This window comes from Rhinolophus hipposideros, assembly GCF_964194185.1.
Source record: "Rhinolophus hipposideros genome assembly, chromosome: 5".
In the NCBI taxonomy this organism is placed as follows: Eukaryota; Metazoa; Chordata; class Mammalia; order Chiroptera; family Rhinolophidae; genus Rhinolophus; species Rhinolophus hipposideros.
The window spans coordinates 1,891,441-1,916,234 of record NC_138051.1 but is presented as its reverse complement, the minus strand read 5'-3'; the positions used below and the strand labels follow the sequence as shown (position 1 = coordinate 1,916,234).

General features: G+C 54.2%; 2 protein-coding genes across 3 annotated transcripts; one reads left to right on the top strand and one right to left on the bottom strand.

Moving 5' to 3' along the window:
* Positions 1–5,518: 5,518 nt before the first annotated feature.
* IMP3 (IMP U3 small nucleolar ribonucleoprotein 3) lies at positions 5,519–8,424 on the bottom strand. The gene has a single exon (XM_081048253.1). It carries the CDS (start codon positions 6,529–6,531, stop codon positions 5,977–5,979), a length of 555 nt encoding a protein of 184 aa, XP_080904379.1. The 5' UTR covers positions 6,532–8,424; the 3' UTR covers positions 5,519–5,976.
* A 6,716-nt stretch (positions 8,425–15,140) lies between these two features.
* Positions 15,141–24,794, top strand: SNX33 (sorting nexin 33). Of its 2 annotated transcripts, none has more exons than XM_081048252.1 (2): positions 15,141–17,499; positions 23,310–24,794. In XM_081048252.1, exons 1-2 carry the CDS (start codon positions 16,050–16,052, stop codon positions 23,561–23,563), a joined length of 1,704 nt encoding a protein of 567 aa, XP_080904378.1. In that variant the 5' UTR covers positions 15,141–16,049; the 3' UTR covers positions 23,564–24,794. The 2 variants fall into 2 exon arrangements, with proteins under 2 accessions (XP_080904378.1, XP_080904377.1); XM_081048251.1 differs by lacking the exon at positions 23,310–24,794 and adding an exon at positions 21,125–21,548.

Genomic DNA, 24,794 nt, shown 5'->3' with positions numbered 1-24,794 from the left:
GCCACAGCCCCGGCGCGTGGTTACAGTGTGACAGTACCACCTACCAGGAGGGCAGGAGGAGACTGGTGGTACCCTAAGAAGTCCAGAAAGTCTGGCTGTGCCCAGAAGGACTGGTGGTGCCCTGAGAAACCCTGGCTGTGTCCAGAGAGCCTGGCTGTGTCCAGGATACTGCATTCACCTCCAGGCTCCTCGCACAGGGACCTTCGCAGAAGACGCTTGTCATGTAGATTGTGAGGCGAGACCTGTAGGGGTGGAGTGTGGGGACAGAGCCCCAAAGAGCAGTTTCCAGGCTCTCGGCCTCACATGGAAAGGTGTTGGCTCAGGTAGTAGATGGCTGTCAGCTGTGGCTAATTGACCATCGGCTGTAACCAGTTAGCCAATTAGCCACTGATGTACCTGCCACGGCTGCGCTGGTCGGTCGATCAGTTGGTTGGCAGGCAGAGAAGCGGACGGCAGGTTGCAGGTCGTGTGGATCCAGCCTCCAGTGAGACTATAGTGGTGTGACTCCCCTACCTATGGCTCCGTGGGTGTTCCTGTTTGGCCTCACCACATTCTGTGTTCTTATGTGGAGTGGGACTAGCAGCCCAGCAGGCCGCCTCGCATGACAAATGGCACAGCCAGCAGGGTAGCGGGGTCTCCCACATGACAAAGCCTTATGAGCCTTGCCTTTGCTCAGGGCCCACTCCAAACCCTTTGGAATGTACTATCTCTTCTAATAAACTACTTTTTCACCACTTCATTTCTGTGTCTCGTTCAATTCTTTGCTTGAGGCGCCAAGAACCTGGACACCGCCCCGAGAACAGCCCACTCTCCAGGAACACAGGCTCTGCTTGACCCACAGGGACTCTGCCACACAGTTGCCCTGCCTTGATGCTGAGGGGCTTGACCTTTTGTTCCTCAAATCAGTCAGTCATTGGTGGAGGTGAGTGGTGGTGGCGACAGGTGTAACAGCTCTGGTGCAGAGGCTCAGGTCAGCAGAGGCAATTCCCCAGAGAAGGGAAGCAGCCAACACTCTTAGCACCTGAGGAATGGGTACCCTGGCTAGGCATAGGGCGTCTGGGTGGGGTGCCAAGAGTAACCACTACAACCTCCAGAACAGACTGCAAATCCTGTTCTCTCCAGCTCCACTGCCACCACCTTGATCCAGGCCATGTTTCTCACCTGGCAAACTCAGAAAAAGCCTTCTCATCGCCACCCAAGTATCCATGTAGGCAGGGCCACATCTAGTACAGTCTTTACACAATAACCAAAATGGTCTTCAAAACGTATTAGTCACTGCCATGTTTATACCCCCTAAGTGCCTGTGCCCTATAAGGAGAATAAAATTCAAAGTCCTTGCCAGGCCTAAAGGATTTACTGTCATTTACCTTGGGTCATCCATCCGCTGGCTCACTGTGCTCTAGCCACACTCGCTTTCTCTCAGTTTCTGGATTACTCACATCTTTCCTACCTCAGGGCTTTTGCACATTCCGTTTTTGTTCTGCCTGGTGTGTTCTTCTCCCTACATTCTGCTTGATTCATGGCTATCTCCAGGTCTTAAATTTCACTTTCTCCAGGTTTGCCCAGACCGCTGAATTTCTGCTTAATCTGCCAGATATTATGTCAAATGTCACTTTCTCAGCTACAATAGATTCCCTCCTATGCTCTTATCGCTGCATTTCACTTCCCTAGCACTTATCATAATGTGTATTTCAATTTATGGGACTCTTTCTTAAAGTCTCACTTTCTTCACTGTAAGTTACAAGAGGTCCAGAGCCGTATCTGTTTTGTTCACTGCTGTGTGTCAAGCACCAGGCATAGTAAGTACTCAGTAAACACTAGGCTAATGAAGGAATAAATGAACCAGGTATCCTGCAAGTCACAGAGAGTCAGCTGTGATTTCTAGGCCCCCAGTCCTGGAGGAGCTCATAGCCTTCGGAGTGAGGCCAACAGTCACCCACTCCTTATAAAGGTAGCACGTAGAGGATGCCACGTTGTAGGGCAAGATTTCACAGATGGGGACGGGGTGGGGGGGCAACGCCAGGGCTGAAGTTTGTCAGATGACAAACCACAGGCAGACAGGCCTTGGCTGGAAGATGAAGGCAGCTGGAAATGAGATATGGAGTGGGCAGGATCCAGGAGGCCCCGGAATGCCACGCTGAGGAGCCAGGACTCCTCCATCTGAGCTCTGCTTCCCAGAGCATGCTCAGAGAAGCACTGATCTCACGTGTTTCAGTTTTGCTTTTGATAAACACTGAGCACTTTCTGAGTTAAAACATGCTGCCAAGTATTTTTTGTGTGTGGATGTGGTATCATTTACTCTTCCTATTATCACCATTTCAAAGAAGAGCAAACAAGTTCTGAGGTAGGAGGTAGCTTATTTGAGGTCAAGTAGTTAATAGAAACATGGAGCCAGTGTTCGGACTCAACAGGTAGAAACAGCAATTTCTTATATATTCCAAGTTAAAATGCCTATTTCTTTTTTAACATATTTTTTTATTGGGAACAGGACTTTATTGGGGAACAGTGTGTACTTCCAGGCCTTTTTTCCAAATCAAGTTGTTGTCCTTTCAGTCTTAGTTGTGGAGGACGCAGCTTAGCTCCAGGTCCAGTTGCCGTTGCTAGTTGCAGGGGGCGCTGCCCACCATCCCGTGTGGGACTCGAGGAATTGAACTGGCAACCTTGTGGTTGAGAGCCCACTGGCCCATGTGGGAATCGAACCCCGGCAGCCTTCGGAGTTAGGAGCATGGAGCTCTAACTGCCTGAGCCACCGGGCCGGCCCCTAAAATAATTTTTAATGATTGTGTTTCATCATAATTTAACCAGTTCTCTTGGGACACATTTTCAATTTTTCCGTACTATATTAATAATATAAATACTGGAATGAAGATCTCGAGTTATTTTTTTGAAAATATTCATTAATTTAATTATAAATTCTTGAGAGGTATTTCTAGGTCAGAGTATATAATGTGCTTTTAAGGCTCTTTACACATATGGTAAAATTGCTCTCCTGAGAGGTAGTACCAATTTACCTTCCTGCTTTGTATACATATTTTTTAATCCATTAGATTGTTTTGTTTGATGGTTTGGGAAGGGAGGACAGAGTAAGCTTTAAATTACCACATGCCAGGAACTCTTCTAAGCATTCTGACGTCGGAATTAAATCATTTAATCCTCTACTTTTTATTTTTTAAAGATTTTAGTGGGTAATATTGGGGAATGGTGGGTTTCTCCAGGGCCCATCAGCTCCAAGTTGCTGTCCTTCAATCTAGCTGTGGAGGGCGCAGCTCAGCTCCAAGTCCAGTTGCCGTTTTCAATCTCAGTTACAGGGGGCGCAGCCCAGCATCCCATGAGGGAAATGAACAGGCAACCCTGTTGTTCAGAGCTCGTACTCTAATCAACTGAGCCATCTGGATGCCCCCTCTCTCTATTTTTTAATGTCACTACTATCATTATCCACCCTTTTTAAAAATTGTGGTAAAATGTATCTAGCATAACATTTGCCATTTTAGCAAACCACATTCACACACGGCATCCAAAACCTTCACCATTTCCAACATTTCTTCATTGCCCCGAACAGGTATTTTGTACCCATTAAGCAATGACTCCCCACATTTTTCCCCCACCCCATATTACCACATTTATCTGTGGTGAGGAAAATGGAAGTACAGAGAGGCTAAGTAAAATAATTAATGTTACACAGCTAGTTAAGTACAGAAGCCCTAAGACCAGGCAGTCACTCTCCAGAGCCTACTTTCTCAATCACTTGTCTTGGGTAGTTTTTTATTTTTAAGCCCAGGTTTATGGTTACATGTTCTGGTAAGTCATTTCTTTCACACCTTCACTGAAAAGGAAGAAAGAAGACTTTTCTCAACAACCTTGTATTTTATCCGTGAGTTCCCAAACACAGTCCCCATCAAGAACTTTGAAGTTGCATGTGCTTGGGCCAGAGGTGCAGATTCCAACCACTGCAAATGGGCTGGCTGGTCTACCTGCCTTGCTCTGTGGGGGCTGGTGGGAGGGAGCCAGAGAGCTGCAAGAGGGTCCTGCCTTCTAGAGACCAAACTCTCCTTCCATGAGACCCCTAGTCCTGGGAGACCTGAGAACACCCCTCAAATGGGCAGACACTGTGCCAGCCAACAGAGCTGAGTAATAGGATTTTCTCCTTTCATTCCTAAGGCATGATACTGAATAGATCATGGCCTTTTGAGTCACAGGAGCCTGGACTTGAATGCCAGACTTGGACAAATTCTCGTCCCAATTGTTTCCCAAACTGCAAGAGTGGCTAGCACAGCTGCCTTACAGGGTTGTTGGGGAGAGCGATTGGCAGCCCAACATAGGCAGGGCCTCCAGGAGTGAGCCAAGCCCTGGTAGCCCAAGGCCTGCTCCTGGCTCACACCCTCCCACAGCAGCAGCTGGCCAGGGACCACTCACATTGCCTCATGCTGCTGCTCCTCTGCTGGTTTGAAAACTCATATTCAGGGACTCTCTAAACCCTGACAAATCCCAAGTGCCATCTGTGCCAATGCCGACAGTCTCTTAAAGGAGCATGATTCCAGCTCCATCACTTATTGGCTATGCTATCTTGGGCAGCTGGACCTCAGTTCCCTTATCTGAAAAGTAGAGAAACACAGTAATCAGATTTCCTACTTCATAGGAGTATTATATCAAATGGTTAAGATTTGTAATGCACTTCAAACCTATGTATGACATGCAGAAGCATTTACCGTTGTCACTTCCCTTGTTTCTTCACCAAAGGCCGCCTCACACCTGGGGAGATGGAGAACGCACATCTAAAAGCTGTTCCTCAGGGCAGCTGGATAGCTCAGTTGGTTAGAGCGCGGTGCTCTTAACAAGGTTGCTGGTTCGATCCCCATATGGGCCCCTGTGCCCTCCACAACTAGACTGAAACGACTTGGAGCTGATCGGTCCTGGAAACACACACTTAAATTTAAAAAGTAAAAGGAAAAAAGAAATTAAGAAAAATAAATAAACAAAAGCTGTTCCTCTGGTCTTGGTGTTCTAGTTATTGTTCTTGCAGAAGTCCTGTGTAAAATAAGGCGTCTCCCTACTCTTCCTTTCAATTCTGTACCACTCCTAAGAACATCCAAGTTTCCAGGAAGCTCCTGGGCCACTTCTAACCACTAGATGGCCAAGCTACCGGGTGATTATTTCCTTAGGCAAGCAAACACTTCAGCCCTCTAATGTGGTATTTCCTCCAGCTGGAACATCAAGAAGTCCTGTGGGGAAGAGCTCTGCCAAAATTCTCCCACCCGAGGAAGGGACTGGTAAACTGACACACGTTGTACACTATCCTGCAACCTCCACCTGTGGCCCCTATTGCAGGCCTCACCCCACCCACCACGGGCAGGTCGCTGATGATCCTGTTCCTCTTCTTTTGGTTCCTGAGCCAAGGAGACCCACAGAGGTGACCCTATGTGAGAAAACCAGAAAGGCAAAAATCTGTATTTACAAAGCAGTTGGGACATTTATTGGCATTAGGAAAGCATTCCTTTAAACAAAAGACGGGACGCTGAACGGTAGTTTCACCCCTTTAATAAAAACTCGAGACCAAATCCTCCATCGTCTATACATGTACAGCTTAATCACGAAAAGGAGCAAGAATTCGAGTTAAATAAATTGAACCAAACTGTCCTGCTACGAGATAATAAGGGTAACGAGGGGAAGGGGGGCCCCTGCAAAGTTCTTGCTTTCACATTACGTTTCAGATACAAGAATCTCATGATTCCCCAGCGCAGCACAAAACTGCTTCCCACTGTTTCAAAACAGTCATTTAATTACCAATAACAGTCCACGGGCTAAGAAAATTTCGTGGAAAACAGCAGCGTACCCTCTGGCTCCGTGCGTGCCCTGCAACTGAGGCCGCCCGTCCCGCGGCCCCGACGACCGGCCGACCCGCTCAGACGCCGCGGCGTCGGGTGTCCGCTTCGCCGTCGGTCGCACGCAGCCGCGGCGGGCCGAGGGCGGGAGGAGTCCCTAGGCTTCCAGGTCGAAGTCATCGCGCTCCTCATTGTACTCCAGAACGTGCCGCTTAATCTTGGACGAATCCACCCAGGTGACGAAGTCCTCCATGCTGCGCGTGACAAGGAAGGCGGGGTCAGTGACCACGTCGGGGCCCACGCGCACGTGGCCCTGCTCTACGAAGGCCACCGCGGCTTGGAGGTGCTGCGCCATGCGCAGCTTCAGGAGCACGGTGGGCAGGCGGCGGCGGCAGAAGGACGAGGCCGTGACGAAGTCGCAGAGCTCGAGCGAGCCGCGCGTAGGCACCAGGCCGAGCGCATACAGCTTGTCCAGCAGCGCGGCCGAGGCGCGCACGCGAAACGGCTCGCGCTCGGGCAGGTCGCGCAGGCGCCGCGCCAGCTCGCGCACAGAACGGCTCAGCTGGTTGTAGCGCGTGTAGTCCTCGCGCCGCTGCAGCCGATAACGCCGCAACACGCGCACTTCGTGCAGGTTGTGGTCGGTGACCTCCCAGTTGAGGAAGTCCACCTGCTTCAGCAGCTTCTGCTCGTGGAATTTAAGCTTCCGCACCATGATGGCGGCGGACCGAGCCGCAGGACCCAAGGCTGAGAACGCGAGCCGGCGCCCGCGCGACTTCCGCCTCGCGAGCCCCGGGCCGCCCTCCGGCCCTTGGGCCAGTGAAAGAAAAGGTAAAGACCACGCCCCCGGTTTCTATTGGTCATGATGGGGCCACGCCTCCACACTGCAGCTGGCGGTTCTCCTCTTCCGGTTTGCCGAGGGGGCGGGGGAAGAAACGCGCGCGAGAGGCCTGGAGTGGGTGTCGGGTGTCGGGGGAGCGCAGCCACGTCTTCAGTTGCCGGGAACGTATCCCCTAGTGCCATAATCATCTGCCCTCAGAGTTCTGCCTTTCAGGGGCTCCCAGGAGAGCCTCCCCGCCCAGCGCTTAAAGGGTCTAGTTGCCGGGAAGAGGGAAGAAGGCGCTACTTTGGGTCCACTGTGCTGACCTTGGGGGACCCCAGAGCCGGCCGCCCCGGGGGCTGGCCTGGTCGTGCCCGCCGTGTCGCACGCGCCGGTCCCGCCCTCGGCGGGCGGAGCGCTTCCTCTCGGCCCAATGGGCCCACGCACAGAGGCGTGGTCCCCGCCGGAGCCTCCTGGAGACGCGCTGTCCGCAGGAATGCCGGTTGACTCGTAGAACCCACCAGTTTGGAACACGGGTGGGAGGCAGAAGCCCAGACCCTTCAGTGTGGACTCAAACGACGTCTTGACGGCGTGGATTTCTGGTTCGCGACTTGGAGTTAACAAAGGGAACTGTTTCAGCGAGCTAACTTCCGAGGCTGGCGCTGCAGGGCTAGCCGCTTCGTTTGCCCAAGCCTGTGACGCCACCTAGCTTCTTTGCTGATCATTCTGTTGTATTTTTGTTGGCTTTTCATTGTCTTTTTAAATGTAATACTTGATATGTGGAAAATAATATATGTGACATGTAAGTTATAAACTACAACGAATACTTATGAACCCAACAGTCAGTTTAAGAAAACGTCACCGGGACTCTTTCATTTATTTTAACCTTTTGTTTAAAAAGAAAAATAGTTTTATCATTATACATCATCCTTAAATAGGCTGAGAACCTTCTTACCTGAAGTGTACCCTGTGGACCAGCAGAGAGTTCGTTGGAAATGCAGAATTTCACGTCCCACTCCTGACCTACAGAATCAAAATCTGCCTTTAACAAGATCCCAGGTAATTTGTATATACATTGACATTGGAGAAGTATTGCTTAGAAGAAATCACACCATAAGGATTTTATTATGTGTAGCTGGAGTTGCTTTTTTTCACTGCGGCATGATATTCCATTGTTTGGCTCTATCCAAGTTTTTCTTCTTCTGGTTGGACTTTTTTGGTAGGGACTTTTTCAGCAGTGCTATTATTAACATTTGTTTAGGGCTCCTGTTGCACATCTGCAATAGCTTCTAGTATACATCTTGGAGTAGAATTGCCAAGTTGTAAAATATGTGCGTGTTCAACCTTAGTAGATAGATATTGCCAGATTGTTTAACAAAAGGGTTGTACCAGTTTATGTACTCCTTTGGCGGTACATGAGGGTTTCCTTTGCTCCTTGTTCTCAATTGATAGTTTAAAAATTTTTACCAGGGCCAGCCGGGTTGCTCAGGTGGTTGGAGCGCCGTGCTCCTGAGGCCAAGGTTGCAGGTTCGATGCCCACATGGCCAGTGAGCTGCGCCCTCTACAGCTAAGATTGTGAACAACAGCTCTCCCTGGAGCTGGGCTCCAGTGGGCTGCAGTGTGCTGCTGTGGCTGGGTGGCTGGCAGCCATCTAAACTGAGAAACAACGGCTTAAACTGGAGGAGGGAGAAGAATTTTTTTTTTTTACCAATTTGGGGAGTATTTTAGTATTTCATTACGATTTTAATTTGCATTTCCCCAATGAATAAAGGTTGCATATGTATTTCCTCCTCTATGAAATGCTCCATGTCTTTTGTCTATTTTTCTATTGGATTGTGTGGTAAGTAGAGTAATGGTTCCCCAAAGATGTCCATCCAGCTCCTGTTAATACACATATGTTACCTTACATGACGGAAAGGAGTGTGCAGATGTGACTAAATCAAGGATCTTGGGATGGTGAGATTATCCTGCATCATGTGGTGGGTCCCAGGTAATCACAAGTGTCCTTGTAAGTGAAAGAGGGAAGCACAAGAGCCAGACGGAGATGCAATGATAGAAGCCAAAGTCTGAGTGATGTGAGTGCTAAGTCTTTGAAGATGAAAGGGGGCCAGGAAAAGAGGAATGTGGTCAGCTTCTCGGAGGCCAGACAAAGCATGGAAATGGATTTTTCCCTAGAGCTTCCAAAAGGAACACAGCCCTGCTGACAGTTTGATTTAAGCCCAGTGAGACCCACTTTGGATTTCTGATCTCCAGTACTATAAGAATTTTGTATTGTTTTAAGCCACTAAGTAAGTTTGTGGTAATTTGTTAACAGCTGCAGTAAAAAACTCACACAGACTGCTATTTTTTTCCTCGCTGATTTGAAGATGTTCTTTGTGTATTTTTGGATATTAATCCTTAACCAGTTACACATGGTACAGATACCTCTCCCCGTTTGCATTTTGCCCCCTCCCCCTCCTACTCCCCTAGCCTCATTCCCTCCCATCCTCAGCTCCTGCTCGGCATGTCTGCAGCAGGACTCTTGGTTAACTTCCTTCTCCTCAAACATGATGAACAAGTGAATTACATATGTTAGCAGGTGATAAGTGGTATGAAACAAAACTCAGCACAGTATAGAACTTGGGGTGAGCACGGGCTGTGATTTTAAACAGGGCTTGTCAGGGTAGGTCTTATTGAGGTGATATTTTATAAGGGTTTAGCCACGTGTATATCTAGGGGGCTAGCATTTCAGGAAGAGGAAACAGTGTGAATGCTTTGAGACAGGACACATGTGCCTGGCATGTCAGAAGAGGAGTAACAAAGCCATGTTGGCTGGAGCAGAGTGGACTAGGTGGGGAGGGAAAGGGACTCAGATGACAGAAGCATGTTGCCTCTTGTAAGGACTTTTTATGCTGAGTGAGAGGACACTTGTCGTGCGGGAGACTCAGCTCGCTGCACCATGTGTCACACAGGGTGTCAGGCGGGGTCTCTGCTCCCGCTCCCCCCATAAGAACACAGGATATGGTGAGGCCAAAGAGGAACACTCACGGAGCCACAGATAGGGTAGTCACACCACTATAGTCTCGCTGGTGGCTGGGTTGGAGACACAGGAAGCAGGAGCCACACTGTCCGCAACCCGCCATCCTAACTGCAATCCGCACTTGCCAGTCACCATCTTGCTAGCCCCCATTTTCTGCTAGCGTAGCCACAGCAGTTATAATGCTCACTGGTTACAGCTGACGGCCAACTAGCCACAGCTGATGGCCATCTGACCACAGTTGATGGCCATTTACTACCCAATCCAGGACCTTTCCGTGTGAGGCCAAGAGCCTAGAAACTGCTTTCCGGGGCTCTGTCCCCACACTCCACCCCTACAGGGTCATGCCTCACAATCTACGCCACAAGTGTCTTCCGCAAGGGGCCCTGTGCGAGGAGCCTGGAGGTGAATGGAATATCCTGGACACAGCCAGGCTCTCTGGGCACAGCCAGGGTTTCTCAGGGCACCACCAGTTCTTCTGGGCACAGCCAGGCTCTCTGGGCACAGCCAGGGTTTCTCAGGGCACCACCAGTTCTTCTGGGCATAGCCAGACTTCCTGGGCTTCTTAGGGTACCACCAGTCTCCCAGGCACAGCCAGGGCCTCTCAGGGCACTGCCACTCTCTCTGGGCACAGCCAGACTTCCCGGGCACAGCTACGGCCTCTCAGGGCACTGCCACTCTCTGTGGGCACAACCAGACTTCCTGGGCACAGCCAGGGCCTCTCAGGGCACCGCCACTCTCTCTGGGCACAGCCCGACTTCCTGGGTACACCCAGGGCCTCTCAGGGCACTGCCACTCTCTCTGGGCCTCTCAGGGTACCGTGCTGGAACAACAGTGGCTCACAGTCAAGGTGCTTACATATTCTCAATGGTGGCCGGTCAAGCCACAAAAGCAAACGTCCGCCAGTTCCACCACATGGTGGTATGTTCCCAAACAGTCAAGCGTCCATTAAATTAGGGATGGAAGGCAATTCCATAGTCCATAGTCATTTGCCAGGGCTGTCCTGGGGGTGAGGGACGACCTTGACCTCACTCTCATCTCCCATGGAGGACTCAACAAGCATTTCCTCCTGGGACTACAAGTCCCGCATCCAGGCTGCCTCAGTAAGCACTTCCCAGCCCACAGGGCCACAAGGACCTTCGCTTTCTCCGGCCTCTGCTGGTTGGAGAACCGTCCACGTCTTCCCACCCCTCCTTCCAGCTCTCCGGCAGCTGCTCCTCCTGGTCTTCCTGAGACTGAGTGTTCATAGGCACAAACTGCTCCACCGCCCTTCAGAGAGCTTTGGCCGGCACCGTACCCTGCTCGCTGCGCCATGTGTTGTGCAGAGGGCCTGCGGGGTCTCTGGTCCCGCTCCCCACATAAAAACGCAGGACATGGTGAGGCCAAAAAGGAACACCCACGGAGGCATAGATAGGTGAATCATATCACTATAGTCTCGCTGGCGGCTGGGTTGGAGACACAGGAAGCAGGAGCCACATGATCGGCAATCCACACTCCACCGCTTGTAGGCTCAGCAAAAACTCCAATTACAGTAATGTGAAAAGAATTTAATAAAGGTGCTTTCTAGCCCGCATTTGCGGGCTAATCTTGCTAGCCCGCATTTTCTGCTAGCATAGCCACAGCAGTTATATTAGTGGCCGATGGCTCACTGGTTACAGCTGACGGCCAACTAGCCACAGCTGATGGCCATCTGATCACAGTTGATGGCCATTTACTACCTGAGCCAGCACCTTTCCACGTGAGGCCGAGAGCCTGGAAACTGCACTCCTGGCTCTGTCCCCACACCACTGCATGGTTTTGAGTACAGGATTGACATCTAATAACAGACTATCAGGAGACAGAGGTGGACACGGAGATCATTAGGAAGCTGTTGCAGTGATCCGGGCGAGAAAGATGGTGGCTGGGACCGGGACAGCAGCAATAACATGCTGATGACTGAGGAGTCCCAGGATGATGAGGAGAGTCAAAAATGGCTCCAGGTTTTGGCCTGAGCAACTGGAGATGCTCATCACCTGAGATGGGGAAGGCTGCCAAGTACAACAGGTGTGGGGGACAAGATGAGAAATTCGATCTTGGCCATGTTGGGTTATAGATGTCTATGAGAGACCAAGGGGAGCTGTCAGGGAGAAAGATATACGAGTGTGGAGTTTTAGAGAAAGCGCTGGGCTGGAGATAAAAGGTTGTGTGTGATTGACAGAGGGTTGGTGTTTGGGTGAGATCATTGAAGGAGTGAATGTGGATAGAAAAGACAAAAGGCCCACAATACTGTAGTCACTCTAGAGTTAAGAATTACTGGAGAGAATAGGACAAATCAGTGAAGTAGTAGGGAAACCAGAAGACCGTATTCTCCCCAGTGCAAGTGAAGAAAGTGTGCAAGGGAAAGGAGTGACGAGCGTGGTCAAATGCTACTGGTAGGGTGAGTGAGAGAACTGAGAATAACCATTAGGTCATTGAAACCTTGACTAGTTTCAGTGGAGTATGAAGTCGAAAGACTGGCTAGAGAGATTTAAGAGGAAAAAGGGTTGAATTGCGGGCAACTGGTATGGTTTTTGAGTTTTGCTGCAAAGGTGAGCAAAGAAATGGGGCAATAGATTGTGGGGGAAGTGGAGCAAGAATCTATTTTTTAAACATAGGAGTTGATTCTTCCCTCAATACCCGCATCTTGTTGGTTGCCGTTCCTGTCAATTCTATCTCCATAAACCCCCAGATTTACTTCTCTCCAGCCCGTTAGCCCGGCCTTGTCTCAGGACTTCCTCATCTCTTGTCTACATTACTATAGCAGTAGTCCATTGTGTCTGCCGTGCTGCCACTGGCAGGGGCAGCCTGGAAACCACTGGCCAAAGTTGTTCCGTGCTGACTCCTTTCCTAAAGGAGGAAAGTTGGATGCCTGGAGTGATGCTGTTTTCTGTGCAGGAATCAGGGTCCCAGTAGGAAAGAGAAAAACTCCAATTACAGTAATGTGAAAGAATTTAATAAAGGTACTTTCCCCAAAGAAGTGGGCAGAGTGTAGGGAAACCACAAAGGTGAGCGGTTTCCTGAGACTAGTAACCAGGAGCTCTGTTACCCCTAGGCTTGAAAGGGTCCCTGGAAGGGTGGGAATGGAAGATACAAGTTCTGGAAATGTCTGTGAGGCTGAAGAGTGAGTTTTCCCCAAGAACCTGGAAATAAGGGTGTCCCCTAAGTTATAAAAAGCCACCCAGAACAGATATGGGAGTAAGTCCAAATGACTGGTCTGTAAATGTGTGACCGAAGTGCTTAGGAACCAACTAGGGCCATCAAGGTGGTGGCTGAAGGCTTTCCAAGTGGGCGGGGCTAAGCTAGGTAGACCCTAGTTGTATGAGCAGAAATTCCAATTGTATTGAGTTAATAAAGGTAAAATAATTACAACAGTGTCCAGCACTAAGGAAGTATTATACTTGCTATTGTTAAACTGGCTTAGAGAAAGGCTCTGTGAAGAGAGATCACCAAGAGGCACCCCAAAGCAGCTACGGGGAAGCATTCGGTCTGGTCATAGAGACACCAGGCTAAACTGCCCTGCAGAGGAGAAGATCTCAAGGTTTCTTGGCTGAGAGAATTGCCATACCGTCCCCTCTCCCATCTTGAGGGTTCCAGGCTCACTGTGCTCACCTGGTAACTGGGCTTCCCAACGAGCAGCCCAAACCGCCTTGACCTGGGACAGAAAAATTCAGGTTTGCCTGATAGATCTATTTCTCTGCGTAAACTAATACCTGGGCTTCTGGAGTTTGTAAAAAACACTTTATTTGGGTCAAATGCCAGCCCTGTACTGGGAATTGGATCTACTCACTGCATCAATGAATTTCGGTTTTGGAGCCAGAGGCCTGCAAATCACAGCCTTCAAAACAGCCCAGGTATCCACATTCAGCAGCACTGCCTTGTGTCAGCTAAACTACAATAAGTGGGAAGAGTGAGAATGAAGGGGAAGTAAATCCCAGCTAAAGGGGAAGCAAGGCTCCAGGGATGAGCCAGGAAGGGGAGTAGGGGCTGAGGCCTTGGCTCATCTTGGCTCACCTCCTCCAAGAAGCCTTCCTTGCTCCTTGCTCACCCAGGCTGGGATGGAGGCCTCCCCAGCACACTTCATGGCACTGGTCACACTGGGCGGGGGCATCTGTCTACTTGTCTCAACATTTCTGAACTTCTGGAAGGTAAGGATAACGACTTACTCATTTTTGTCTCCCACAGGCCTGGTACAGAACAGATACTCAGTTAATGTTTCCTTGAGTGCATGATTGCATGAATGAGACAGAGACAGAATGGATGAATTAAGGACAAGAACCCTCCAGGGCAGGAACCCAGATTGCCTTGTGCTGTAATACCCAGTGCCCTGCACTGTGCCTGGCGGTGCCCAGAGCGTGTCGGATAGTCTGACCAGGGTCAAATCCCCCTTACCTCTTCCCGGAAGCCTACCGACATCCCTTCCCTACCAACCATCCCTTTCTCCTCACTGCTGGTGGCAAAGACAACATTCAGTCTCCTCTGCCGCTGCACAAAGCAACGTAGAACCCTTTCGGGTGGTGCCTGGGCTTGTTCCCTGTTGCCACAGATGTACGGTCTTGTTTTTCCTTATGAAGGAAGTTTCCCAAGGCAGGGGTGCTCCTGGCTGTCTGGCCAAAGCACTAGGATCCGCAGCGGCCAGGATCCCAAGCCACTCAGGCTTCTTCCGTGAGGGCGCTGCTGGCTCTGGGGACCCTCTCCAGGGAGCGACCCCGGGGCTGCGCCACAGCCCCGTCCTGCCGGAGCAGTGGGGGTGCGCGGGGAGGGGTGTCTGTGGCTCTCCAAGCAGCCTTCCTCAATTCCCTCCCCAGGTCCCGGCTCTGGCGCCCTCCGGGCACTCCTGCACTTTGCAAACTTTCGGAGTTTTCCTCCCCTGGCGTCACGAAAAAGGAGGGTGACCCGGGCCCGGGAGGCGAGGCACGGCGGTCGCCGGGTGTGGGGTGGGGAGGAAGCGCCGCGCTCAAGACCCCGCGAGCGGGAGGCGCCTCCCAGCGAGGGCGGCCTGGCCCTGGCGGCCCGCGGCCCCCGTTTCTCAGGGCTTGTCCTCCCGCTCACACCCTGACCCGAGGGCCTCTGCCAGGAGAGGAGCGAGGGCAGGCGGGGCGGCCCGGTGCCCCAGCCGGGGAGGCGGAGCCGGCGTCCCTGCCCCGCCGGCCGGGCCGCCCGCGGAAGAGCCTCGGAGTTTGCCTGCTCCCCCCCCCCTCCACCCCGCACCTCCCCCAGCGCCCGTTCCCTCCTTCCCTGGGACGCCACCTCCCGGAATCGCCTTTCTGTGTTGTTTTGGAGCTGGCTTCTTGCTGCCGGCGCGCAGGGGCTGCGAGGGCCGGGAAGGCGGGCTGGGAGTGCAGCCCTCCGCCCGCCGCGGGCGCGCGCCGGAGCCGGGGACAGCCGGGCGGGCGCCATCCGCGCGCCGGAGCTCCCTCTGCAAACTCCGGTCGGGCGTGTGCGTGCGGGCGAGGGCGGGGGTCTGTGCGCCGGCCCGGGAGGCTGCGGCGGGGCCACCTCCGGACGGGGTCCCGGGACGCATCGGGGTTAGCTTCAGCCTCGGAAACCGCGGAGGACTTAGGCGAACAAAGGAGGCCACTCGGTTGGCCGCCAGAAGTCGCCGAGCGCCTCGTTGCGCCCCGCGTTCCCTGGGGTGGGGGCTGGCCACTGGGTGGGGGGCGGGCGCCGGAGCTTGCTGGGGCCGCTGGGCCGCCGGGTCGGCGAGTTGGCGGCCTGTTGTGTAAGCCTCACTGCTTGTTTTCCCGGCCTGGCTCGTTGGGAAGCCGGACACATCCACCCTTGGACTCGATTCAGGAGGCTGCTGCTTTTCTCCTTGCCTCTCTTGGATTTTCTGGATTTTTGAAAACCCAGTGGCCCAGGAGGAAGGAGGAAGGAGCAGAACAGTGGAGGAATGTGAGAGTCTCCCAAGGCCTGAGGAGCCACAAGGAGCTGGGAGCCAGAGCCGCTGGGGTTCTGGAACTATAGTTAGCGAGTGATTCTCTTTTGTTTTGGAACGTTGTTCCAGTGGAAAGAGGAATTCTTGCCCTCTCAGAGCTGATTTCTCCAAGTCACTTGAATTTTCTTCTGGGACTGGGAGGAGGGAGAAACCCCCACCACTCAGGGGCTGCCAAGGGAAGGGAGAAAGACGATGGACATGAGCCCCTCCTGCCCTCAGGCAGGTGCCCGGATACCTGATAGGGCAGGTTCTGGGCCATGGACACAGCTTTGAAGAGGGGGAGGCTGGACAGCATCTCTGGGTGCTGAGACCTGCCTTAGGGCAGAGAGACTGAGCTGCTGGGCAGGCCTTGGTTTGCCAGTGCATTCTTGGGATACCCCAGCAAGTGTCCCCAGTTCTGGGCAGGACCCTCTCTCCTTGTCTTTCTCTACCACTGGCCCAGCCATGGCACTAAAAGGCCGAGCCCTCTATGACTTCCGCAGCGAGAACAAGGAGGAAATCAGCATCCAGCAGGATGAGGACCTGGTCGTCTTCAGCGAGACCTCGCTGGACGGCTGGCTGCAGGGCCAGAACAGCCGCGGTGAGACAGGCCTCTTCCCTGCCTCTTACGTGGAGGTCATCCGTTCTGGCGCCAGCTGCAGCCCTGCAGGCTCTCCTGGCACCCAGGTGAGCGCATACGACAGGCCCGATGTGGCTCACCCTTCCAGGAGTGGTGGGGGCAGTGGCTTCTTCTCGCACCAGGGCAGCTTTGAGGAGGATGACGATGATGATTGGGACGACTGGGACGACGGGTGCACAGTGGTGGAGGAGCCGCGGGCGGGGGCGCTGGGCACCAATGGGCACCCCCCGCTCAACCTCTCCTACCCTGGGGCCTACCCCAGCCAGCACATGGCCTTCCGGCCCAAGCCAGCGCTCGAGCGGCAGGACAGCCTGGCATCTGCCAAGCGGGGCAGTGTGGTGGGGCGCAACCTCAACCGCTTCTCCTGCTTCGTGCGCTCGGGCGTGGAGGCCTTCATCCTGGGTGATGTGCCCATGATGGCCAAGATCGCTGAGACATACTCCATCGAAATGGGCCCTCGTGGCCCCCAGTGGAAGGCCAGCCCCCACCCATTTTCCTGCTCAGTGGAGGACCCCACCAAACAGACCAAATTCAAAGGCATCAAGAGCTACATCTCCTACAAGCTCACACCCACCCACATTGGCTCCCCCGTCTACCGGCGCTACAAGCACTTTGACTGGCTCTATAACCGCCTGCTTCACAAGTTCACTGTCATCTCGGTGCCTCACCTGCCGGAGAAGCAGGCCACAGGCCGCTTCGAGGAGGACTTCATCGCGAAGCGGAAGCGGAGGCTCATCCTCTGGATGGACCACATGACCAGCCATCCCGTGCTGTCCCAGTACGAGGGCTTCCAGCATTTCCTCAGCTGCCTGGACGCCAAGCAGTGGAAGATGGGCAAACGCCGGGCGGAGAAGGACGAGATGGTGGGTGCCAGTTTCCTGCTCACCTTCCAGATCCCCACGGAGCATCAGGACCTGCAGGACGTGGAGGACCGTGTGGACGCGTTCAAGGCCTTCAGCAAGAAGATGGACGACAGTGTCCTGCAGCTCAGCACTGTAGCATCGGAGCTGGTGCGCAAGCACGTGGGAGGCTTCAGAAAGGAATTCCAGAAGCTGGGCAATGCCTTCCAGGCCATCAGCCATGCCTTCCAGATGGACCCCCCCTTCAGCTCCGAGGCCCTCAACAGTGCCATCTCTCACACGGGCCGCACCTATGAAGCCATCGGCGAGATGTTCGCCGAGCAGCCCAAGAATGACCTCTTCCAGATGCTCGACATGCTGTCTCTGTACCAGGGCCTGCTGTCCAACTTCCCTGACATTATCCACCTGCAGAAAGGTAAGGGCCAGTGCAGGCTGGAGACCCTGCGGAGTCTGCGCTCTGCTGACACGGGGACACGCGTGGCCCACACAGAATGGGGCAGCTCATCTAGTCTTTCTGGCTTACTCATTCAGCAAGTGTGTTGAGCACCTACTATGTGGCCACTGCTATTCTAGGTGCGGGGATACTGTGAATAGGTCTGGTCTCCAGCCTCATGGAGCTGGTGTTTACCTTCTTGTTGTCTGTTCCTCCCTTCCTTCATTTTTCTGTTTCTGTCTCGTTTTCTCACTCACCCATTATACATCGAGCCCTCCAAGGTATCAGACTGGGTTCTGGTCTATGGAGATAACTAGGGCCCAGGCCTTGCCCTTGAGGAGCCCACAGGCTCATGGGGGACATGAATACAGACCCAGATAACTGGGGCACAGTGTGACCTCTCTTCCCTTCCCACAGGCCTCATCAGCTCACCTCCCTGCAGAGCCTGTGCTCACCACTGCATATCCTCTGTGAGTTCCTGATCTGTGGGGGAGGGTCTCTGTCCCCATTCTGCAGATGAAGACGCTGGTATTCACAGAAGGGTGGTTGCACAGGGAGTCCATGGTCAGCTGAGACTATTCCTTCCTCCTGCGGCTCCCTAAGGACACGTCTATGTTGGCCACCTCCCAAGCCCGGCTGTGTTTTCAGTTCTCAGCCCCTCTGTGGGGGAGGGACAGGATGGGCTATTGCTGTGGGGTGTCAAGGAACTGCCGGGGAAGTGACTCATCGCCGGTCACCAAGGGGCACCGGACTGGGCACTGCACTGGGCGGGTGGAAGAGCCAGGGGCCTGGGGCACATGGCCCATCCCACTCCCCCTCCGCGAACCTGGCTGACATGACCTGGCAGGTGGCTGAGTCCTGCAGACTACAGGCCAGGCGGGCAGATGTCGGGGGAGAGGTGTGGTCCTCCCTGGGGCTGCTTGGTGGGGCTGGCTCCTTGGCCCCTAGGCCCTGAGGTCAGGCCTGGCTTGGTGGGGAGTTTTCCTCTGGGTGGGGCCAGGAGTCAGGCCTCTGGACTGAGCCTGGGGGTCAGCAAACACTACCCCCTACCTGTACCCAGGAAAGTCTGGAGTAAACCGGCCCTGCCCTCCTTCACCGGGTTGAAGTCTAGAACTTGGATAGCTCCCAGTCTCCTTTCTCCTGTCACTTTCTCTTTCTCCTCCTCTTCTCTGCCCTTTTCTCTTAGCTCCACATTCCTCTTCTTCCCTCTTCTTCCAGCTTCAGGAGATACAGGCCTGAGTTTTAGTCTTGGCTCTGCCACCAATTTGCTGTGTGTCCCTGGAAAGTGCCCTCTCCTCTCTGGACCTTAGTTTCCTGATCTATAAAACAAGGAGAGTGGACCCAGTGAGCTCTTCGGCCTGCAGGGTGGGGGAGGGAGACTTATAGGGAGGGTCTGGTTGAGGACAGAGGGATGCGTCACATGTAGCTCTGAGCTCTGGGGCAGGTGTCCCCCTGGTGCAGAAGTGGAGTCACGCCCACTGCATGGGGCCTGGGAAAGCTGGTTCGACCAGCTCCTTGGATGGCGTTTGGATGGCGTGTTCCTATGTGGGCAGCGGGAGGGGGAAGCTGGGGCACTGTGATTAACAGCTGCCCGCTGGGTTGGCTGGGGACCCTCACCAGGGCAGAGCTGGCGGTGGGAAGGCAGCCCCATACCCAGGGCTTCTAGGCTCTCACTGAAGCAGGAGGGAATGAAGCCAGACTGGCCTTTCTGACCCTGGGGCAGGGAAACAGAGCTGAAAGAGGCCATTTCTGACTGTCCACTTGAGCTGTTTCTAAAAGTGAGGCACTAACCGTCCTCTGGCGTGCTGCTTAGCCGGAGGCCAGCCCACCTCCCCTCAGCCGGAGGACCCCTGCCCACAGGCCAAGCCCTTTGGGGCTTCCTCCTCTTCCTCCTGGGCTCTGCACTGCCATTCCTAGGCCTGTGCTCTGGCAAGTTAGGAGGTGCCTTGGAATCTGGCTGAGGCAGAATTGGGCAGGCTTTGGGGGCCCACAGCCTGCTGGAGGGAGGAGGGGTCCCACGCTCGTCCCAAGGGTTAAGCCTTTACTCAGAGGAAGGAGCAGGATACTGTCCAGCTTGTCCAGACATCTGACAGATGGCAGGTGTGTGTGGGAGGCCATAGAAAGAAGGAGCTGGGAGGCCTAGATGGGGTCAGGAGACCAGCATGTGGACGAACATTGTGTCTGAGGTGACCTTGAGAGAGTTTTCTCGGTGTTTACCTTAGTACAATGGGACGTGAAATCCATCTGGTGCTGAGATGAGGCCCACCAGCCTGTCTGCCCACTGGTTCAACCCCTGGAGCTCAGGGAAGTCTTGGGGGTCAAAGGGGTCCCAGTAATAGTTACCTTGGGGACAACAAGGGGAAACAGTGGTCATCTAGAGCCCCTACCTGAGAGCCAGTCAAGGATGTCAGTGTGGTCCTCTACATTTTACAGACAAGGTGCGGTGAGGTGGGATGGTCAGCAGAGAAGGAACTGGAGCCCAGGTATGTCTGACTCCAGCCCAGGCTGTGTCCTCTGTGTCCGACAGGTGGGGGAAGGACTTCCCCAAGGATGGCTGCCTGGGATGATGAGCTAGAAGGGGAAGGAGGAGGGAGGGAGACTCGGGTGCTCTAGCGCTAACTGGGCTGGCATCCTGGGGGGGGCTGGAGGTAGGCACAGGACCACAGAGCATGCCTGGAGGGGCCAGGGAGCTCCCAGGTTGGCCTAGGCAAAGTAGCCCGCCCTTTCAGGCCAGGCACTTGCCTGGGGACAGGTGGGTCCTCTGTGTTCGGATCATCACATAACTCCGTCTACCACCCCTCCTGGGCTTCCACAGACAAAGACAATCATAACGCCAGGAGCCACCACTGGCGGGTTCTTGCTGTGACCGAAAAGCAGTTTGCACTCAGTTGCATGTAGCATTTGAGCTCTTATTCAGTCAGGTGCTGTCCTAAGTATGTCATACATATGAGTTCAATCAAACCTCAGCTATACTAGAGGGTAGGTACTTTTATTATCCCATTGGAAAGATGTGGAAGCTAAAGTACCGCACTGCTACAAGCAGTTGTCAGGTGCATGGCATTTAGGCCAACCTGTCCGTTTGACAGTGAGGAGACCTGCAGACCAGGCAAGAACAGTGGCTTGCTGGAGGTGACACAGCCGGGCCTAGGGCTCAGACCTCTGGCCCCCAACCTGCGGTAGATGGTAATAACCTCCAAGAGGTGGGACAAAGTGGATTAAAGTGGGAGCTTAGGGACTGTGCCTGAGACCCTGGAGCTCTGAAGCTCCAGCCCTCCTTTCCGTGTTCCTGGGACCCAGCCTCTAGGACAACTGCCAGGACAGGAGGCTTCCCTGGGTCCCTGGCTCTCAGCCTGAGTCCCCAGTGCAGTGGAGGGAGGATGCTGGATGGGCCTGAGCCCTGACCCCCAGCCTGTCTCTGGCGCACATTAGTGTTAGCTGGTCCAAACCCCAGATCTGAATCACACAGTGGAGAGGTGACAGCTGGGTGGGGCCTCTGTTGCCTCCTCACTCCCGTGACATTTGCCCCCCAGCCCTGCTTCCTTGCCTATCTGCCTATCTTCGGATACCTAGCAATTGCAGCAGATTCATTCCTACGGTATTATTTCAGCCTCAGTCTCCTCATCAACAAAAGGGGCATTTCCTTCCTCCAAGGCCATGTACAAGAAAAGCCCTTTTGAGGGCAGGTCCACCCCCACTGCACCGGACTTTCTCAGGCGGGTGGAATCCAGGCTGGTGAGTGTCTCCTCTTCTAGTAGGTTCCTTTTGTTGAAGCTTAACTCCAGTTTCTTTGTCCTGTTGTTTTCTACCTTCCTTCTTATCCCTTGGGACCTTCTCAAATCCCTGAGTCCATTGTTTGGGGACCCCACACAAATGCCTGCATGACCTGACCTAGGGCTTCGTGCAGTAGAAGTGGTGTCTATTCTCCAGCTGTGGAGGGTACTTCTGGGCCAGGCATCCCCCATGTATGGGGCAGGAAGGAGGTGGGAGCCCCTAGCAAGTCCCTTCCCTTCAGGGCCTCAATTTCCCCTGTATAGTAGTGGCATGGTGGGGGGTGGGGTGGGGGGAATGGGGGCGCAGCTGGCCTCTAGGACCTCTCCTGCTCTGAAGTCTCTTATTGGGGCTTCATCCTGGGCCTTGGGATGATTCCATTTCTGTTGCCCAGGTGTGGGCAGTCGGGATGGAACAGGGGGCAGGAGGTGGTCCAAGGAGGTGGCAGAAGGACTTAGTGGGCTGGGAGCTGGTGACAGTAGAGTTCTTTTGGGTGCTGGCTGAGAAGCCCTGGAGACTGTGCAAACGCGAGTCTGTCTGCCCAGAATGCCAGTATTAGCCAATTAGCCATGCAGTTGTCTACTAATGTGGGTGCTGCCACTTCTAAAGGCCTCCACAGTTATTTCCAGGATGTATAGTCCTGGGCTTGGGGTATAGTAAATGCTCAATAAATGCATACTGACTGCATCAAACAACCTGAAAGTAAAAAGAATATATTTTGAAGGCCCCTGAGAGGCCTCCTTAAAGAATCGGGGAGCACGCATAGTGAGTGTATTGTTTGTGTGCAGTGAACACTTCTGCCGACCCTTCGCACTTCCTTCTCTTCTTTGCCCTGCGAGGAGTGAGTACCAGGCAAGGGCAGACTGTGTCTCCTTCTCAGCAACTGCCCTACCCGTCCAATACAGACTTAGTCAAGTACCTGTTAATTCAGAACTGAAATCCAGTCACCAAATGCTTGTTGGTTCATTCAGATTCTTCCAAATTGGGTCACCTCTCTAGGTTTATCCCCTGCCCCCCATCTGTCACCTAGTTATTACAATGGCCTCCTCTAGTCCCCTGGGAGCTGGAGTGAGGAGTAGCTGGGGCCTGTCTGTGGGGGAGACACACAAAGGAAACTCCAGATGGCCTTCGAGGCTGTGTTTTAGAATCAGCGGTGTGAGGGAGGCGGGGAGACATTCTGTCTGGGGGCCCTGGGGGAGGCTCCTGGGGTACCTGATACGTGGGGATCCTTCCAGTAGACAGATAAAGGGAGGAAAGAGTAGGTGAGTCTGACGAACATGGGGTCAGTGTGGAATGAGTGCAGAGACCAACTTCCAGAGGGCCTCGTGGGCTGGGCCATGGGCGTGGCCCTTGATCTGCAGACAGAGGGGACGCAGGGAAGGCTCAGTGCTCTTCAGGTGCTGTGGAGAACCTCGAGAGGCTGGGGCTGAGGTGGGGAGCCCCTTGAGGGCCTGTTACAGTTGAGCAGTGAGGAACAGCTCAGCCAACACATAATCAGGATCTGCTGTTGCGAGGCTTTGTTCTGGGTGCTAGAGACACTGAGCTCACAGTCCAGGGCAGGCAGTCAGAGAAACCACAGGGCGTTAGCTGTGGTAGAGGGAAGCCCAGGGCACCTGAGAGAATTGGGAGGCACCTAATGCAGTGGGGATTCAGGGGAGGCTTCCTGGAGGAGGTGATGTCTGAGCTCAATTAGGAGCCAGCATGTGAGGATGAAGCGTATGGTGGGTCGGGCAGCCTGGTCCTGGAATCAATGTACAGTCTCTAGCAGGGCTGTGATTGGCCAGGTGTGGGCTGCTGGGAATGCCACAGGTTTTAGGGAAGATGGTGAATGTGGTTTAGGGTGTGCTGAAGGTAAGGGTTGGGGAACATCCTGGGGGAGACACCCAGGCGCCTGGAGTCTGGGAGTGAGGCCTGCGTCGAGCTGAGGAAGGTATTGTGTGCCCTTGGGGGCTCACACGGGGGTTAGGGAGTGAGTGGGGGAGACCCAGGCCCTAACCTCCCTGTCCTCTGCTCACCTATGCTAGGCGCCTTTGCCAAGGTGAAGGAGAGCCAGCGCATGAGCGACGAGGGCCGCATGGTACAGGACGAGGCGGACGGCATCCGCAGGCGCTGCCGCGTGGTGGGCTTCGCCCTGCAGGCCGAGATGAGCCACTTCCACCAGCGCCGCGAGCTCGACTTCAAGCACATGATGCAGAGCTACCTGCGCCAGCAGATCCTTTTCTACCAGCGGGTGGGCCAGCAGCTGGAGAGGGCACTCCGCATGTACGACAGCCTGTGAGCGCGGCGGCCTGCCTCCCGCCAGGGCCCGCACCAGCCGCGCTGGGAGGTCGGCTGGGGCGCTGGAAGAGGCATGGATACCCCTGGTGAACTCCTCCAGCCCTCAGAGGTGGGGCTGCGGGGCGGGTGGCAGTGGGGCCAGGAGCCCTCCAGGCCGAGACCTGCCTGCAGGCTTGTCACTTGAGACCAGGCCAGGGTCCTAGCCTCCTCCAGAGCCTGTAGCGTTGGTGCACCTGGCCAACCCCTCCCCCCACCCCATTCACTGAGCAGACACTGGGGCATACTGTGGTCCTGGGCCCAATGCTGGACACTCAGGGCTGCGACACGCCTGCCCGCAGGATGTCCCCAGTCGAGGTGGGGGTCAGATACAGAAACAGATGGGGGCAATGCAGAATGACCCATGTTAAATAAGCGGTTCCTGGAAGCTCACCGAGGGGACCACTCCTTCTGCTGGTCAGGGAAGACTCCATGGCGTCTGGAAGAAATGACAAGGACGTGTCAGATAGTAGATGGGGACAGTGTATGGGGAGACCATTCGGAAGAGAGGAACAGCATGGGCAAAGCTGTGGGGGCATGAAAACGCCCGTCCTCCTTTACCTTTCCCAAGCAGGTTTGCTGCCCTACCTCTGTGGGCATTCTGGCCTGTGTGACAGAGGGGAGGGATCGTCCTTGCTTCCATTCCCTGTCCCTGCCCCACCCCTGCCCCATGCAGGAGGGGCTGCAGGCCAACTCACTCCTGACTCCCCTTCACCTGCTGAGCCCCTACCGCCCTTGGTTAGGGGACCATGCAAGGAGCCAAGAACCCGAGGACCCTGGTGGCATCTTCCTGGAGGGGACACCCAAAAGGTACCAGATACTGGAGTTCACCAGCACTAGCTCCCCACTCTCAGCAGGCTCAGACCCCCAGGCTCCCAGGGTCCTCAGCCTCTATGAATCCCGAAGTCCTTCCTGGTGCACAGGGAAACCCAGGGGAAAAAGACAGGGATGTACTTGCCCACTACCCACTGACCGTGGGCCCACCTGCCCACAGCCAGCCTCACTGGGACCCCACCCATGTTTACATCCTTGAGAAGGCCACTCCTCCCGGACCCAGGCCGGGGTGTGGTCCAGCAGCAGGTTGGGGGGAACTGACAGGTGCCACCATTAGCCCCCCCACCCCCCAGGAGGTCATGGCCACTCCTGGCTGCTGCTGCTTGAATCTTTTTTCTTGATAAACTTCTTACAATTAAGGT

Bases quoted from the DNA above. Each gene is read 5' to 3' on its own strand.
- IMP3 (XM_081048253.1), bottom strand. From the start codon at position 6,531: ATGGTGCGGAAGCTTAAATTCCACGAGCAGAAGCTGCTGAAGCAGGTG.
- SNX33 (XM_081048251.1), top strand. From the start codon at position 16,050: ATGGCACTAAAAGGCCGAGCCCTCTATGACTTCCGCAGCGAGAACAAG. The intron at 17,500-21,124 runs GTAAGGGCCAGT...GTATTATTTCAG, and splicing joins CATTATCCACCTGCAGAAAG to CCTCAGTCTCCTCATCAACA.